This window comes from Centroberyx affinis, unplaced genomic scaffold, assembly GCF_046629955.1.
Source record: "Centroberyx affinis isolate AG114_WGS23_722 - 3 ecotype Tasmania unplaced genomic scaffold, CSIRO-AGI_Caff_v1 ptg001333l_1, whole genome shotgun sequence".
In the NCBI taxonomy this organism is placed as follows: Eukaryota; Metazoa; Chordata; class Actinopteri; order Beryciformes; family Berycidae; genus Centroberyx; species Centroberyx affinis.
The window spans coordinates 164,564-182,201 of NW_027279830.1; the positions used below are offsets into that span (position 1 = coordinate 164,564).

General features: G+C 38.0%; 2 protein-coding genes across 3 annotated transcripts in view; both read right to left on the reverse strand.

Moving 5' to 3' along the window:
* The window catches only part of mybpc3 (myosin binding protein C3), a 34,765-nt gene extending 32,243 nt beyond the window's left edge, over positions 1-2,522 (reverse strand). The window contains exon 1 of the mRNA XM_071525719.1: positions 2,498-2,522. Within this exon, the coding sequence (XP_071381820.1) occupies positions 2,498-2,522 (25 nt within the window). The remainder of the gene's footprint in view (positions 1-2,497) is intronic.
* A 1,874-nt stretch (positions 2,523-4,396) lies between these two features.
* Positions 4,397-15,108, reverse strand: spi1b (Spi-1 proto-oncogene b). Of its 2 annotated transcripts, XM_071525722.1 has the most exons (6): positions 14,818-15,108; positions 14,170-14,260; positions 12,565-12,745; positions 11,790-11,808; positions 10,173-10,326; positions 4,397-6,963 (listed from the first exon to the last, which is right to left on the reverse strand). In XM_071525722.1, exons 1-6 carry the CDS (start codon positions 14,857-14,859, stop codon positions 6,650-6,652), a joined length of 801 nt encoding a protein of 266 aa, XP_071381823.1. In that variant the 5' UTR covers positions 14,860-15,108; the 3' UTR covers positions 4,397-6,649. The 2 variants fall into 2 exon arrangements, with proteins under 2 accessions (XP_071381823.1, XP_071381822.1); XM_071525721.1 differs by lacking the exon at positions 11,790-11,808 and having other exon boundaries at positions 12,552-12,745.
* Between the last annotated feature and the right edge of the window lie 2,530 nt (positions 15,109-17,638).

Genomic DNA, 17,638 nt, shown 5'->3' on the forward strand with positions numbered 1-17,638 from the left:
CATACTGTCTTCTCCTCAGCTGTTGCCTAGCGTAAATGTTGTCTAAGATAACTTCTTCCACTGTTTTGAAAAGTAATAAAAAGTTCACTTAGTAATATAATTCCCAAACAGTTGTCATCTTTCAAAAGGGCCTAAAAATATTGAGTGGAAGTGGCGGCTCTGGCACGGGACATGCATTATGCCAGATGTATGCAATTATGTAATGTATGTCGGCTAATGCAATTCCTCTATCGTATTTAGGCACAATTCAAATACAAGACACATGTTACAGGTGTGAAGATGGCTTGAGTTCCAAACAGTTCAGCTTCTGCATTACAAAACCACATTAAACAAATAACCTCCATGTGATGCAAGATGACTCTATGAGTTTAAAAATAGAATGCAAGTGTGCTCCGCTAATAAATGAGCCCAGCAGGCTTCAGCTGCAACAGGGGCGCAGGTATCATAGTAGAGGGATTAGTTTGGCTCTATTTTTGTGACTCTGGAGGCGCAGAAAGAATGATATGCCTGCGGTCCGTCTGCAGTCTGTGTTCTCTTCTGTTACGTCCGCTGTCCTCATCTCAATCGCTTCGTTTTCCTTTCCATCTTTATCTCTCCCCATTTAAAGTAAAAAGGACTTTTTTCATAATCAAAATCCCTCTCACAATTTGAGGTAATATAAAATGCAATAACACGGCTTTTAACTTGCACAAAAAAATAAATATAAATTGTTAATAAATTTGCACTTTTAACATTTCAGTTTTAACATTGATGCCTAATATTTTTAGAACTGATTTTAAGAATTTAATAATTACTTGAAGGTCTGGCCTGGTTGGCTCTGACCACCAGCTTTATTACAGACCGCTCAAACCTCTGAACTAAACACAGCCTGAGGTCTTCTGGCCAGACTGTTTTGTCCATTACAAAATCAAAAAGGCAAAAAGTAAATCAGGGGCTGAACTTGTGCACTACTTACTTTGCCTACTTTGCCAATAAGACTTTGTAAAACCTGCCTGTAGAGCTTACAAGAGTAAAATCACTATCAGCTTTATAATAATTTCTTAAGACATACTGTATTTTTTACTGACTTGCTTTTAGCTGTTCTTATTTTTTATTCAGCTTTTTGGTTGCTTATTTGAATTATTATTTTGTATCTAATACACCATAATTTTGTTGCAAATCATGTATTTATTGCAAGATTTGAAGCAAAAACTAAACTAAAATAAAATAAAATCTGGAGAAACATCCTGCTGATAGCAAGGTATTGATGATAATGCCAAATGGGCTCAAGCAGATCATAACGGTTATTGTTTGACAAATCCTGAAAGCTAAAGGTCTTAGCACACACAAGTTCACTATTTGGACTGCATTGTGTCATCTGATATGTTGAGCTCTCTCTCTACAAACAGCAATGCATTCCCATTGAGGAAAAATAACTATGGAAAGTCATTTGTCAAGTTGGAATCCTGTCAGGCGTTTTTGGATCAGTGGTGCAGAATGAGTGGTGTTTACTTTGTGAGCGCACTGACGCTGGAAATGCAGCAGTGTCAATTTCATCCCAGATGATGTTGGTCACCTGTACCTCATGAAGTGACTCTGAGTTCCTGAGCTGATTTATAGTTTAGCCTCTCGATTAATCACGCAGCAAACAGGGCTTAGATTAACTACCACTCCGGTTTATTGGTAACCCTGGAAAGCAGTTGGAACTTTGGAAGGATAATTATATTATGACGTGATTTTTGCTGTGGCCAGAGATGCTATATTCTGTAGGATACATAGTTGTTGGGGCGATTACATTGGCTACCAGTGTATTGTAGATATTACTTAACTAGGTCTGTTGCTAAAAAAACAACAACCTTGAATTCTCCAAGTAAATTCACAGAAGTTACTATACAGATATAATTAACCTGTAAGTTAAATTGTTACAATTTTTATGCCATTGAGCAGATATTTATCTATATAGAAAAACATAAAATTTTCGTTTTTACTCATGACAGAAAGACAGCACACCCTTTCATGGTTGTTAAAACTTTGGTCACATGACTGGCATACCTTTCTATTTTGTGTAATGTAAAAGGTGATAATGAGGGTATTTTGTACAGGTCTGTACTAAGCCTGATTTTGTCATGGTTTAAAGTCACTTGAAGGCGCCATACTCTTGAAAGGGGTGTGGCTTAAGAGAGTAGAATATTTTCTCACACATACTGTATGGTAATGCTGTTTGCATTGTCTGCCTATTTTGCCATTAGATCGAAATTACATAAAGGCTAAAACAGGTACAAGTAGCTGAAGTATATTATTACTATAAGAATGAGTGGAGTTTTAATGACATATGGTCATATATAGTCTTTAATGGATTGCAATACTGAAGATAATAAACAATGTCATGAAGTTAGGATTTTGTTAATATCAAGAGTTTGGGTTTTTAGAGAATGCAAGGAGTTTTGTTTCATATGCTATAGGGAAGTTATACTCCTTTAAATTTCAAAACCAGTGGAATGTGATCAAGCACACTTACCTGCTTTTTTGGTTGGCTCTGGCATCCTGAATTATCTCTTCCCCTCCACAGCCTGACTCACTGCTGCTACAGTCTCCTGTCTTCCTTGCCCCTTTGCCTTTAATAGTGGGGGTTCCAAATAGCCTCCCCTCCTTTCATAAACCGACCCACCCCTCCTGTCACTCCGTCTGGGCCCAATACCATGTCCAAACAACAATGAAATAACTCCCCCACCCCATCTCATCCCGTCCCAGCAGCAACCCCCCAGACGCGCCTGACCTCAGGCAGACTATATTTCAACCATCCTTTCCTCCAACACCTCAGCTGAATGACAGGGCGTGAGAGGGAGGGGATGTGATGGAAGGCAGGGGTTAAATTTAGAAGCTGAATCCACTGAAGTCTGTTTGCTCTCCCCAGATCTGAGCAGCAGCCTGTCACCCAGTTCTGAAAAAAAAAAAAAGGAATGAATAAGGGACCCAAGGTGATTCAGAATAGGTGGCCAGAGTATTTCTTTTATGTTGCTGACAAGGAAGAGAGAGCTTTTCCCCCGGTGGATCAGGCCTGCCAGGAATCCTTCCACAGTTGTGCACCAATTATACTTTAGCTTTTCACCTTCCATCTCATTGGCTAGTATTTCATTCGACAGGGAAAACATCTTGACACTATAACAGGCCTCACATTTTGTAATATGACAATATGTGTGGTAAGCTGGTAATAAAATCATCCAAAGAGATGTACCAAGAATATGGCGTTTATCTGAATCCCTTTGTCCCTGTTGTCAGTTTGCATGTTGGTTGAATACTGATGTGTTGGAGCTTAGCGTCTCATCAGTAGGAGCCTCTGTGTCCCATATCTGTTTAGGTTATTCAGGACACGATAACCCGATTAAAGGTGCTACATGTAGCATTTTAACATCAATAAATCATTACCATATTCATTTAGATATATTAGTTTAATTACCATAAACAAATGAGACCAAGAGGATCGGCAGCCTCTACCAGTCTGTACATTATGTTTTACATTGTGAGCCACTGGATCCTTTTTTTTTGGGAAATCTTATGGCACAAAAAAAGAACCGTTTTACTTTGTAAGTACTACACAACTTTATTCCATTTCCACTATTCTAACTTCATAGTTTCAACTTCACATTAGCTTACCATGTTGGAATGCATACTCACTGTTATCAAGGGCTGCTATCAGCTCTTATCCTTTTTCTTGCTCTTCAAAACAAATGCATGCGGAGCGACGCCAGGATGGAGGAGGGAGGACAAGTAGCAACATCCTCTTTGCGACAGGAAGCAGCAGGGTTTATGGGAAAAGTGGTGTTAAGTTGAGAAACACAAAATGCTACTTGTATACGCCTTTAGGTGTATTATGAGCTGCTTGTTTAGTCCTTGAGCCTTTCCTCTGTGAATGTGTTTGTCTTTCCTGGCATGTATTTCCAGACACATCTAAGACACCTCATCTTGCCTTTTTATGGATATTTAAGTTGAGTAAGTATTACCATTATTAATTAAAGCCATTTATTTGTTCATGCCTCTCTCTTGGTCCCAATAAGATCACTTACACCTTGTGTATTACACCTTGGCCATGGAGGGGAGCTGTTGGCTCTTGGGGAACCAGGCGCTGTTTTACCCATACGGGTGTGTCTGTTATAAAGGAAGGGAAGGGTAGTGGACGGATATGCCCCCTAATAATTTGTAGCTTGTCTAGCCATCTGTCTCATAATAATGTTTTGATATACTTGATAAACTTATATATTAAACTGATTTACAATTCTTAAGATTCAATGTTAAATGATAATACATAATGCATATTTTTCCCTTTGGTGGCTTGCAATGATATCAGATTTAACCACAACAACACAAAAAAACACATGATTTGAGTTAAAAACAAATAATTTGATACTTTATTGACCCCACTCCCCAGTGAGGAAGTCAGAGCGCAGGGACGGCTACAGGAGCAGAAAGGGATTAATTGTCTTGCTCAAGGTCACGTCAGGAGGGCAGATACTTGCCGACACAGGAGCCTGAACCTGGGTCATCTGGTTGAAAGGTTGAAAGGTGGAAAGTCTCCCTGCTCACTATGCAGCCCTGCTGCCGTGAGAAGAGGCTGACTACAGACCTGTCATAACTGCTGGTAACCCGGCCTCCTCATTGTGAGACATTTTCTTCTGTAAATACAAGTCAACCACTATGCTGAACAATATCTATGACATGATAGAAAATCCTGTCAGATTCTTCAGTGTTTTAGGTGTTGCTTTGAGCTGTACTGTACAACATAACACAACCCAATACTAAAACCTGAGATGTAAAGAGGGTGAGACAGTAAGGAATAGGGGTTGGGAGGCAGATGAACATGGTAAAAGGAGGAAAGAAAGGTCATAATACCAATTTTCTCCTTTAATCGTGTGACACCAAGTTCACTTTTCCTCATGGTGGTTCTCCTCTCCAGATAGCATTTGGGAATTCTACTTTGTTCTAATTTGTCCATACAGGTACTTACAAGTTCATCTCTTTCGTGTGTGTGTGTGTGTGTGTGTGTGTGTGTGCAGTCGCACGTGCACATTCACGACCTTCCTTGAATCAAATGACATTGATAACAGTGGAGTGATCTGCCATATATCTCGACATTGTGACACAATTCTAACATTGGAAACAAGTTCAATTATCTCACCACTTTGGCAGATGTAATGCTATTTTAGGACTGTATACCTGATTAAATGACTTGTGAAGTCAGTCTGTGAGTCTGTGCATGCCTATTGGGCGGTAGGCTTTGTATGTTGCCAGTGCTCAACTGTAGCTCTTGTGTGTTGATAATCACTATAATGTACTGCTGGGTTTCTCTGTATGTGGCTGTAATTCCCAGACAATTAGCGAAAGGCTGTCTTATTCTGGAAAAATATGAAATGAATGAAACACTGGGAGAAAAACAATGACAAGTATGCAACGATGTTTAGAAAATTAGTTATTATATGATTAAGCCATTTCAAGATGAAATATTCAGTACAAAAACAAATACAACTGAAGTACACTGCATACCTATACAGACCGTCAACATTAAAACTTCAAAGGTGACATTTAAAACTTTGGTTGAGAATAGCTCGACACTATGAGAGGAGGGCTGGAGCCTGTGGTGTGTCAGGGGACACAGGCAGATATAAGAACTGGGTGACAGCCCACTTCACCCTCAGCCTTATACATGGGATGTGGGATTGACCCGGGCTTGAGGAGATGTAAAGAAAAGGATCGTCCCTGAAGATTCACAAAAATCCTCACAGTGCCACAGTTATCTTAATAAAGGTAATCAGTAAAAGGTGAGAGGGGTGATTCAAATGCTTTTATACTTGTGAGAGACGTACCTAGGATCTTTCTCAAACTCGCTATAAGCATATGTTGGTGATTACAGTCTCATTAAAAGCATTTCTTAACTATAACACACAGATTGTTATGTATTGGCACAAAACATTTATTTTTCTTGTAATGCAAATAACTGTGATAATTGTGTTATATTCCCTGGTAGGTAACCAAATCACAGTGAATGCTCTGAGTCAGACCATATTATTGCTATTTGTGGTTCTTTGCTGGTTTAAATATTAAATGCTGTTGTAAATACACATATATATATATATATAATGTTAGCCACGTGTGATCCAAAAGAGAACTTCAGCGAGTCCAACATGAGAAGAATCGAACACAGTGCATGTATGTAGGAGAGATGCCATGGCAGACTGCAGTGTCAAAACTATGAGCTCTCTGAGGACATCTAGTGGTTATATGTCTTGCTACGCTGGAACATTTTATTATCAAAGTCATTTTTCAGAGAAACAGGCCAGACTGACCTTTATATGCCATTTTCCACTTCAACTTAGAATGAAACCACTCTACTAATTGGTCTCCAACTTGTCTTGTTACACAGAATGAGCCATTTTGGATTCTGTTTCTAGCTCCATATTTCTGTGGAAAATATATGCATCGTGTCATATCAGCCAACATCCTCCAGGGGCATATCTTACAGCAGTTATGGTGTTATAATTCAAATAATGCTATTTACAAGATCAGCTAGGTTGATTGAACAACTTAAAAGCATCTACATTAACATCTGCCTTATACACAAAAAACTCCCATGACAACCCTGTTCATGATTTTCCTGAGATTTCCTTCTCCCTTCTATCTACATGTATGTTTTTCTCTCTAGATGAGTTTTTCCCAGCACCTCACCACTGAACTGGTATGTGAGCTTCTTCTTTATCTTTTTGACCTCTCCGGTCTTGCCGTAGTTGCGCAGGGCACGAGCCATCTTCTGATATGTCATTTTTTTGCGGTTGCCCTTCTGGACCCCCCAGCGGTGTGCGAGAGCCTCCTTGTGTTTGGAAGAGAACTGGAATGTCCCTTTGTCTCGGTCCACCCACCAGATACTGTCCTTCATGTCGCCGTTCCTCAAAAGGTCCAGCAGGAACTGGTACAAACGAATCTTCTTTTTATTGCCTGTTGGGAAAATCAAACAGTTACTTACTAATTTTGAACTGACACTTACTAATATTTACTACTTAATAATTCACTAATAGTACACAGTAAAACCAACCTAAAGCCCCATTCAGGCTGGATTATTTTTTCCAGGGTAGTTAGAGTATTTGTAATTGTTACTCGAGCTATTTATTAATTTTAATCTAGTCCAGAGTGACCGTGTTGGTGATTTTTATACAGGTGTGAATGGAGCGTGGACAAGGATCTCAGTAGAGGTGAAGTGAAATAGAAAAAGATTAGATCTGTCTTTCATAAGAATGGAGCAAGGCCAGCCTGATGCATAAGCAAACTAAGCGCCTGCTTAGGGCCCCCAAGAGCGCTTGAAATGTTTTTGTTTTTTTCGTGATATGTAATATTATGTCAATGGTAATCATACAAAAACGCAATATTATGTTAACAGCCTGGCTAGCTAATACTACTGGTTTAATCAATTCCCGCTGCCTCTGTCGGAGCTGGTGTCACGTTCATGCGCAATGCACACTTTTGATGCAAGCACAGTCAGTCAACATTAGGTTACAGTCCTCTCCTCTGCATTGATGCAGCAAAAAAGTAATGTTGCAAAAAAGGACATATCCTTCTGGTGCAGAGAAAAGAAAGAAGAAGACAACAATGAGAAAGATGAGAAAAAACAGAAAGATAAAGGTATGTTTGCATTACAGGTGGGCGTCTGGGCGATATGGCAAAAATATCATATCAAAATTTTTTTCAGGCAGGATCACGTTATCTTGTTACAGGTTCCTCTGTTCATTTTATGTCATTATTTAAGTATTTATTTAATTTATTTAATATTGTCTGTTTTTTGCATTTATTTTTTATATAAGAAGGAAACTTCACTGAAGGAGGTACTGTTTATCTAAGTTATTTGATTTTAATTGCAGTTGATTGTTGTTCTGCACTTTTGCACGTTGCAAAGTTTTTAAACCAAAAACAATTAATGTGGTTAACTTGTTTACAGTAAATGCATTGTCTGCTGGTTTATTTTGTTACTTTTCAGTACACCACGTCCAGTATTCCACTTAGTACTGTATCACTTTGAATATTAAAGTGCAAATTAACACCAGACCACTCTTGTGAGTTTGCTACCTTTTAAGATTAAAAACCATAGAAGGGTAAAAACATGCCAGGCTGACATTGGTATGATCTAAGCAACACAGCTACAACTAATAAAATTGATAATGGGTGTGTAGATTTACAGTAGGTCTGCGAATGATCAAGCATTGACAATAGTCAATAGTATTGGTGGCGCCGAGGCAGTGGGGGGCCCCCAAATCAAATTCTGCTTAGGGCCCCATAAAGGCTTGGACCGGCTCTGGAATGGAGAATGAGAGCTGAATTTTTTTCTCCAGGTCCCATTTCAGGTCCACTTTCAGAATAATTATGCTTACTCAACTACAAATGAAAGCTACGGAGCCTGGGAGTGGCCATCGGGAGAAAAATGATTTATGTCGTGGCCACGATTTACTGTAACATGCGCACGATATGCAATTAGAGCTCTCGTTTTCTCTTTTTCGTGCGCACGAGATACAATTCGTTCCCTCGATCTGGTTAAAATGAGCCCTCGTTTTGGTTTATTTGTGCGCACAAGATACAATTCATTCCCTCGATTTCCTCTTTACGTGCGCATGAATTGCCAAACGGTGCCCTCGAAATAGTGATATCGTGCTCTCGATATATAATACATGCGCTCTTCATGAGCTTATAAAGAGTCAGTGCACATATTGGTGATTATGTTTAAATGTGGCGCTGCCCTGGGTGTGTTGCAGCCACTTGATTGTGTTTACATGGCCTGAAGTTTAAGTGGCTAACTATGTTGCAATATTTGGGGGATATGCCTATTCATTGTAAACAGACAATGGATATTAGCGTACCAAATCCTTACTAGGCCTACCTGCAATACCTAAAAGGTTCCTTTTAAGTTGCATTTTTTCCTAAAATACACAGTTTAACGAAATTGAGGGAACAAATTGTATCTCGTGCGCACGAATGAACTAAAACGTGCGCACCTTACAGTAAATCGTGGATTTGATATAACTTTTTTTCTCTCCCAATGGCCACTCCCGGGCTCCCTGAAATTCTAAGAAACACTGAAAGATGTAACTCTGCATGAGTCATCATTATCATGTTTTCAACACTGCTGGGTGGCTTTCAAAGAAAATGACTGATTAACGGTTTATGAAGTTGAAAGTTCAGGCCACTTCATGCAGATGGCTGATCGAAACAATACAGCAGATTCCTGAGCCCAAACCCTCAACATGCTATACATGTCAGAAACAAAAGCCTGTTTGATGTCACTGTAGGTAGCTCTCAGAAATGATAGAAAAATCTGATCTTGTAATCTTGGTGCAACACTGCAAAGGTGGGCCTGCATGTGCTCAGTAGGCTAAAATATGAGAAAATATAAGAAATATAAGAGATGTTGTATGTGGATTTCAGTTGTTCTGCTAGTGTGTGGTAGATGATAGCAATTATAATATAGTGATACCAATTTATAACAAAATTCTTATTAATATAACTTAGTAGTATTCTCATTAGTATTCTTAGTAAAATAACTCAGAAACAAATTAATCATCTAACTGTGTTCCCTGGAAGGACAGCTGACAACATACTTTTTAAAATTGCATCATGGGCTTCATGGGCAATTTTGAAATCTAATTATAGTTTCAGTTACTACCCAACATTGATAATCAAGCAGAGGTAGAACGAAACTAAGTACACTTACTTAAGTACAATGATGAGGTACTGGCACTTTACTTTCCATTTTGTGAGACTTTATACTTTTACTTTGCAGAATAAGTTTTTACATGCAAAACATACGATAAGCTCATAAAATATGATGCATTATTAGAGTTTAAACTACTCAACAATTTATGAAGTAGTTAGACTTACAACATTAAAATACTTCTTACAGGTTAATGCATCAATAATTTAACATCTTTTGATACTTAAGTATATTTTGCTGCTAATACTTCTATGCTTTTACTTAAGTAAAATTTTGAATGCAGGACTATTACTTTTACTGGAGTATTTCTCCATTATGGTATTGCTACTTTTACTTAAGTAAAGGATTTGAGTACTTTTTCCGCCACTGTAAAGAAGTGACCAAAGCTATCATTGGTATATGTTATGAACTATGTCTGCACATAAGTTTAGCTGTGAATCTGGTTCCTCACCCAGCTCTCCAGCTGTGACGGAGGGGACTCGCTCCCTCAGACACTCTTCATCAGACACCTCCAGCGGGGGGCTTCGTGCCCCGTGCTCCTCATCATCGGAGCTCCGCTGCACAGGCGACAGGTGTGGATACGCGGGTCGAGGGAAGAACGGGACCTTGAACACAGCATTCAAATTTGATAATCGTTTAGTGACAGAACATGGGCAGTGTAATGCTTTAAGAACGCTATCGCAGTCCTCAATGCAGCAAATCACAATCACCTGTCGGCAGGAGAGTGAATACAAAACCGCACATAGAGAAAATTGAGCTTTATAGGCAAGAATACACTATATATAAGAATACACTAGTTTTCAACATCAAATCAACATTATGAATGCACATGTTTTTGTACATCCAAAATAACATTCAATCAGCCATGTTTGACACCTAAACTGTCAATTGGGATTTGTTTAGGCATACAATGTTATTCTCAAACCTGCAGTTAGCCCTTTTAGAAAAGGCCATGTTCCTACTGATGATTTATACTGCAGATCACACTCACACTCTGAAGTGTCAGTTTGCGATACAATCATCTCGCTGGAGGTGACAAGAGTGTGGGAGCATCTCTCTGCATGAGCTGTGATGTGTGGTCGCTACTATAACTACATGCCTGGGTGGGCAACACTTGTCAAGGCAATCAAAACACGCAAAGAGCAAAAACAACTAAGTTGGTTGGATTGCAGATAATAAAAGCTTTTTAGGTGTTTTTGTAGGCATACAGTTTATGTGTGAAGTCTATGTTTGTGTGTCTTCGCCATATGAGAAATATATATTTCATACTCATTCAGTAATATTACACCTAACATCTAAACTGTTATGTTTGGGCATACAATGTTATACCCAAAGCTGCAGTGAGTGATGAATTATACTTCAGATCACACTCATACTCTGAAGTATATATAGGATAAGGACATAGAAGATGTGGATGTAAAGCCTTGTAGTTTACTCTATATCCCATTCAAATGTCTAAGCTTCTCTGAAAACACTTTCACACATCAAAAGGGTGTATGCTTAGTTTCACCAGTCACAATCCCAATCAAATTGAGGTTCACCCATGAGAAGAGTCACCAAAATAGATAGTGTCAGTTGCAAATAAGTGATGAGGGAGTTGCAAAACCGATGGGGCACAGCATGAAAGTAAAAGTACATTGGGGTTGAGGATATAATTTTAATCAGTTACTACTCTCATTTATCCCTGTAAATCATGATATGGTTGTGAGGCATATTTAAAAAGGTTGATAGCCTGATAAAGAAAGGTTGATCAGGTTAGAGAGACTTTAACATAGTGCAAAACTTCTGTTCTGGTTCAGTGGTTCACAAATGGAGTGGTGAAGCATGCTAATATGGCCTGAGCCTTGAGATTTTGAAAATCAAATAATCTAACAAAATAATTTACTGGATTAAAATGACACGCAATGTCAAACTTATTGACAGTTTAAATCAGGTCCCTTAAGTCAGTCACTCTTGTATGGTCATATAAGCCTTTGTATGACATTTTCAAGCAAACAATACTTTGCTGTGCCTTGTCATTATGTTTTATTAAGTTTTTTTGTACCTCAGCACCAAAAGCACTGAGAGCCCTTGGTCTAGTTAGTACACTATCACATGCAATCCTCAGGAAAACCATACTTCTCTACTCGATACAACAGAAATGGTAACAATAGCTTTATATGATATATATACATCATCATTACATTACATCACATTATGTCATTTAGCAGACACTTATGTCTTACAATAAGTGCATTTTGTCAACAGTAGTGAAACCAACTGTGCATCACAGTCTTCATCAGCTAAGCCTTTCAATAGGAATAAGTAGCATTCATTGAATTCGTTTTTTGGGGGGTTTTTTAATCGTAATTTCATCATTTCATCATCATCCTCGTAATCACCATCATCATCATCAACCTCATCCCTTAACAGTGAGTGATTACAGTCAATAAATTGCCCTTATAGAACCAAGTTGGCCGACTATATGAGCTGGTTTAGTTTATCAACCTTTTGTGAATTGGCAGATCTGTGTCAGTGATGTCAACAACATTTCTTGTCAAGAAAAAAATTCACAGTGCTCAACATTGTGAATACATGCAATTCACCAATAAGTTCCGATTGCTTTAGTAAAAACAGCCTTGGCATTGCACAGTATCCATGGTTTTCCATGTTCTCTGCATTTTAACTGCATTTACTATAGGCTATTCACGTACGTTGTGTGTGTATGTATGTGTTTGTTTCTGTGTTAATGATGTATATATGTGTTTGTTTATGAATGCATATTTGTGTGTTTTTGCTGGTGTGTGTTTGTCAGCGATGTGTGTGTGTCCGGGGCGATAGAGGGACTTACTGGTTGCTGTAACACATGAGGATGAGCCCCGAGGTTGGGGTCCAGCAGGTTCTCCATTTCGTATCGTATCGTGTCATGTCGGATCAGGGTGGGGGGGTGGAGAGGCTGCACACTCTGCAGCTCTGTGAAGTGAGCCTCTTGGAGATGTTCAAACTCTACAGGGTGCACATGGTGAGTATGGTAGTCCCAGTGATCTAAATAGAGGAGGTGAGAAAAATCATAATGTCCATTGGTTTTATCGTTGTTCTTTTGTAAGATTACCACTTTGTTGGCTCTAGACAATGAAGCTTTGGCTGTTTGTGTTGTTCTGAACAGGAGCAGCAATGAACCCCAGTAAAATTTTTAATTGGGACACACAGCTTGAAACAAAAGTCATGAAAATGTCCTCAAGAAACCTAGAATGATTTGATTGTAATAATAGATGTTAAAACATTTAGTGATGATTCATATAAACATTCAAGACAATAGGCTGCTCACTCATATTGCCTCTGAGGTTGCTTGAACTGCGCTATAAGGAGAATAATAGAGGATTCAGCATGAAGCTCTTTCCTGTTTATTGCCACACTACCACTATTACCACAGCAGTTGTCTTTTAATTTGTGCTTCTTTTCATTTTGTCTTTGACTACTTTGCAGAAAATGTGAGACTACTTTGCAGAAAATGTGAGAAATTTCAACAGCGCTCTAATTTCATCAAATGCTTGATACATTTCAAGTCTAAGCATAGTAATAGCACTGAACCAAACAGAAGTGAACAAAAATGTCACATGCAAATTAATGCAACGGATGCTATGCTGGTGTACTGTCATCATATTATAAAATACACTGTACTCATAACAAATAAATCAAACTGGATGATAAGGCCATGTCATTATACATCTGGTATCTTATTATTTATAATCCTTTAACATACCATGTCAGTACATGTCAGTAGAAATAATATGAATCACTTATAATGATATAACTGATAATGAATGTTAAACTCTATCCTAATTTCAATTTCTTAAGGATTCTAATACATTTTATTAACATGTCAGCTGAACCTTTCTTTGTATGGACAATTTTTGCTACAGGCCAACAAAATCTTTTTGCGTTTTTTCCCTTTTTGGTTGTTTTGGTGCCATATTCAAAACAGTTGATTACAAGAGAAAGTAAAGGACCTCTCCTGTATCAACAAAACCCCATGGGGCGAAAGTTGTTCTATGTCTGTAGTTTTAGCGGCTGACAGAAATGGCATCTGTTTCCTGTGTTCCATTCTATGTGGTAGGCTCCAGCTGCAGCACTTACATGCTTTTTATGTATAATATAAAGAAAAGCACAGTGTCACCGCATAACACAACGTTGCCTTATTTAATGAGTTAAATTACTGATGAATTGGCTATCAATGAAAAAATTAGAATACTGCATTAATGATTCAGTTTATTTTTGCGAAATCCATTTGTGATGTAATCTCTATAATGGTATCATCTGAAATTCAATTTACTGAGATGTCTTTTATATTTGTAAATGTAGGAAAAATCTTTAATTCAAAGCAGCAAGTGGTGTTTAGAATTAACACTGGTCACACAAATAAACTTATTATGATGAAAAAACAAAATGTTAAATAGAGTTAAACTCACCTGGCTGAATATCTCCATCTAAGACATATGGATTATAATATTCTGTAACTTGTTGTCGGTAGATCTCAGGATCATACATTTCTTCTGGAGGCTGCAAGGGCAAAAAAGAACGGAGAAACTGTCATGGATCAGAAATCTTTGTTTATGTGGTGGAGAAAACACACATTATCCACATTATCACATGAATCATGTGTGTCATGTATCAAAGGAAATATGAATCCTCACATTGTTTCTGAATATGTTTACATGTAACTTTGTAAATCAGATGTGCCATTAACATGATCTGGGGCATGACAGTGACAAAATACGCATGCTTTTTTGCCTACTACTGATAAGCTGCGTTCAGTGAGGATTAGACAGTAGTTCTTGACACCTCTAATTTCATGTGGGTCATTGTATAAAGAAGGCTTATGCAGTATGTATTCTACATTTAAAATGAAGCAGACAATCTCATCATGGAATATCTGATACTGAAACTACTACTCTACAGAAATATCCAGCTTTGCATACATGTTTTCCATCTTATTAACTGCTAATGTGCTGTCTAGGTGTGGTGCATGATTAAAAGAAACAGCTACACAGGAACACGCTGAATGCCTGGATACTAGACTTCGCCAAGAGAATTTAGATAAAAGAAAATATACTTACAGGCGAGATGAGGTAGTTCTCCATTCTGTATGGATGCAACATGGAGACCTCTTCTCCAACGAACCAACTCGCAGGCTCTTTGCTGGCAATACTCTCTCACAATCTTTCAAAACTTTTGCGGCACCATTGCACAATGTTTCAAAATTTCCTCTCACTGAACGAAAACCAAAAATGTCCTTCTGTTCTTGTACAGTCTGCACGTATGAGTTTCACTGTTCTTTGGGGCCTGTTTTGACTTCTGTAAATGCGTGTGGGTGAGAGCATCGGAGTGTGTCTGGTAAAGGTTCCTGGCCATTGATGATTTGTCAGGAGGAGACCATAAAGCCTCACATTTATCTGGCCTGTATTGTCTCCTCCCTTAGCAGCCAATCATAATGAAGTGTCTTCTCACGGCCAGTCTCTCCACAAAAAAGCGTTTTAAAGAGGATAAACATTGCTACATATTTGTTCAAAGCAAGTTTAATTTTTCAGCTTTGGTTAATTTTATTCATTCCATTTGCTTTTAAAATATTTTTCACTTAAGTTACAACATACTTTAGATTCCACAGCAGTTCAGTTATCCACTGCGAAATGTGGAGTTTACCATACTGTGTTGTCATGGCTTCAAATTCAATAATGTACTTACGATAATATACTGCCCACACTCTTCTGCCAGTTTAACATATTGTGCTTTTGCTATAACCTTTTTGATAACTCTAGTACCTTATGAAAAATAGATACATTTAATCACAATTAAATGGGATGATATGCAAAAATTTACAATTTACATGTACGACAAAAACAGGATTCAGAAATGTTTCTTTTATTAGACAATATATGAGTAAACAACTATTCATCATTCACTTCTAAATTCTTTTTGACCCCTAACTTTAAACTGGCATAATTCTGCACTGAAGCAAAATGACCAAAAAGTGTTATCGAGGGAAATATTCACACTCACACAGATAGCCGCAAAAATACACACACACACACACACACACACACACACACACACACACACACACACACACACACACACACACAGGGTGCTTGGAGATTAGATGAAGGTATCTGTTTTGTAACCCCACAGAAGTTAATGGAGATTATGATTATCAGGAAGAGGAGATACTGTTAAACAATTCCTGGGGGAAATACAGTCCGTCTGCACCAAACCGATAATGACTATGAAAAGAAACTACAAAATCCTTGTCAAAAATATTTCATGTATTTTGTTTGTTTCTGTGGATAGGTCATGCATTATTATGCACTATACTCACTATACTATGGATAATTCATGAGGTCTGTGTTCAGAATGCATGAAACAAGTCACTTTAAAACTTTCTCATGTCAAGTGGGAGAATCACCATCAAAATGAAAAGCTGGAGCATTTAATGTTTTTTGCATTTTTAATTGGAAAGGTTCTGTAAATGTCTTGTCATGGTTAACTATAGGAGTGTTAGAGAATTTGTTTCTCCCAGACGCCACAATATCTGTTGAAAAGTAACAGCACTGGGCCATGCTGAATGAATATCATTGTTGCTCTCTGCTTAAGAGGAAGACTGCACCATTCTGATAAGGCAAGGTGCTCAAAATATTACTTTCTGCAAGATCAAAATCACACTGAAGATATGCTTAACTTCTAACCACGGTCAGTTGTTTATTCCCATGGCTGCTGAGATCTCAGCTACACATTAAAAAAAACATGGTTAAATCCACTTTAAAACATTACAGTAATACCAAGGACATACTGTATGCACCATAGTCAGGTCCATTAAAAATAGAGGAACACTAATGATGACCAGTCCTTTACTACCCATGCTTTAAATTATATAACAATATGAAAGTAAAACAAACAATGCCCTCGGTGCAAAACAATATCATCAATGTCCCATTAAATGGCATTCCATGTTATATGCTTCTGTATTACTATCTTCATGTCTGTTGTAATTTAAAGGGCTTTTCATCAGTATATCAGTTTGCTTTCATGCTGAACTGATGGTAGACCATAATTGCCATTGTCTCTGTTTGAGGAGCTGTTGAAACCACACAGACTGTGGCCTACCCTGGCTGGCCCCCATGTTAATCACAGCTGCCTGAGCAAAACATTTACAGTAGCATTTTCCGAGTATATTAATACACAGAGTGCGTTGCAGCAAGCCCAGCACTATTTCCACCACAACTATTTTCAGTGTATCTAAACGACATTGGGTGATTTTTCTTCTTTTTTAATTTAAGGGTGACATATTGTTCATGGGTTGAGTGATAAAGTCATTGAATACTGTATAAAGTTTGGGTAAAGTTTGTTTAAACACAGTTCTACTGTACATACATGCTACAACACATATAGAAAGACATAATGCTGCATTTGCAAATAAAATATCATTATACAAAGGATAGTTAGGTTCAGCCAACCAATCTGATGTGTCAAAGAGACATTTCAGTCGTGCTGATTATTCCCTTCACTTTGTTGGTTGCTATGACAACTCTTGTTGTAACCAGGCAGTTAGTCAGTGATCTTCTCCTGTCTTTTTTTCTAATGTACTTTGAAGAAAACTTTTCAGACAGTAAAGAATGCTCTCTCGGTTATTACTGATGGGTATTGAAAGAAAATAATTAAAATATTGGACAATATTATTTCATTAGGAATGCATACTAACTTGTACATTCCAAGTAAACTGTCTTCACTCTTTTAAAACCACCTCGGTGTGTGTGTGTGTGTGTGTGTGTGTGTGTACGTGTGTGTGCGTGTGTGAGGGGATGATGACCCAGGTTCTGCCTTTGTCTGTCTTTCTCAGACTTCATCCAGGCCTAGACCTTCAAAACTCAAAAAGCAAAGTACAAA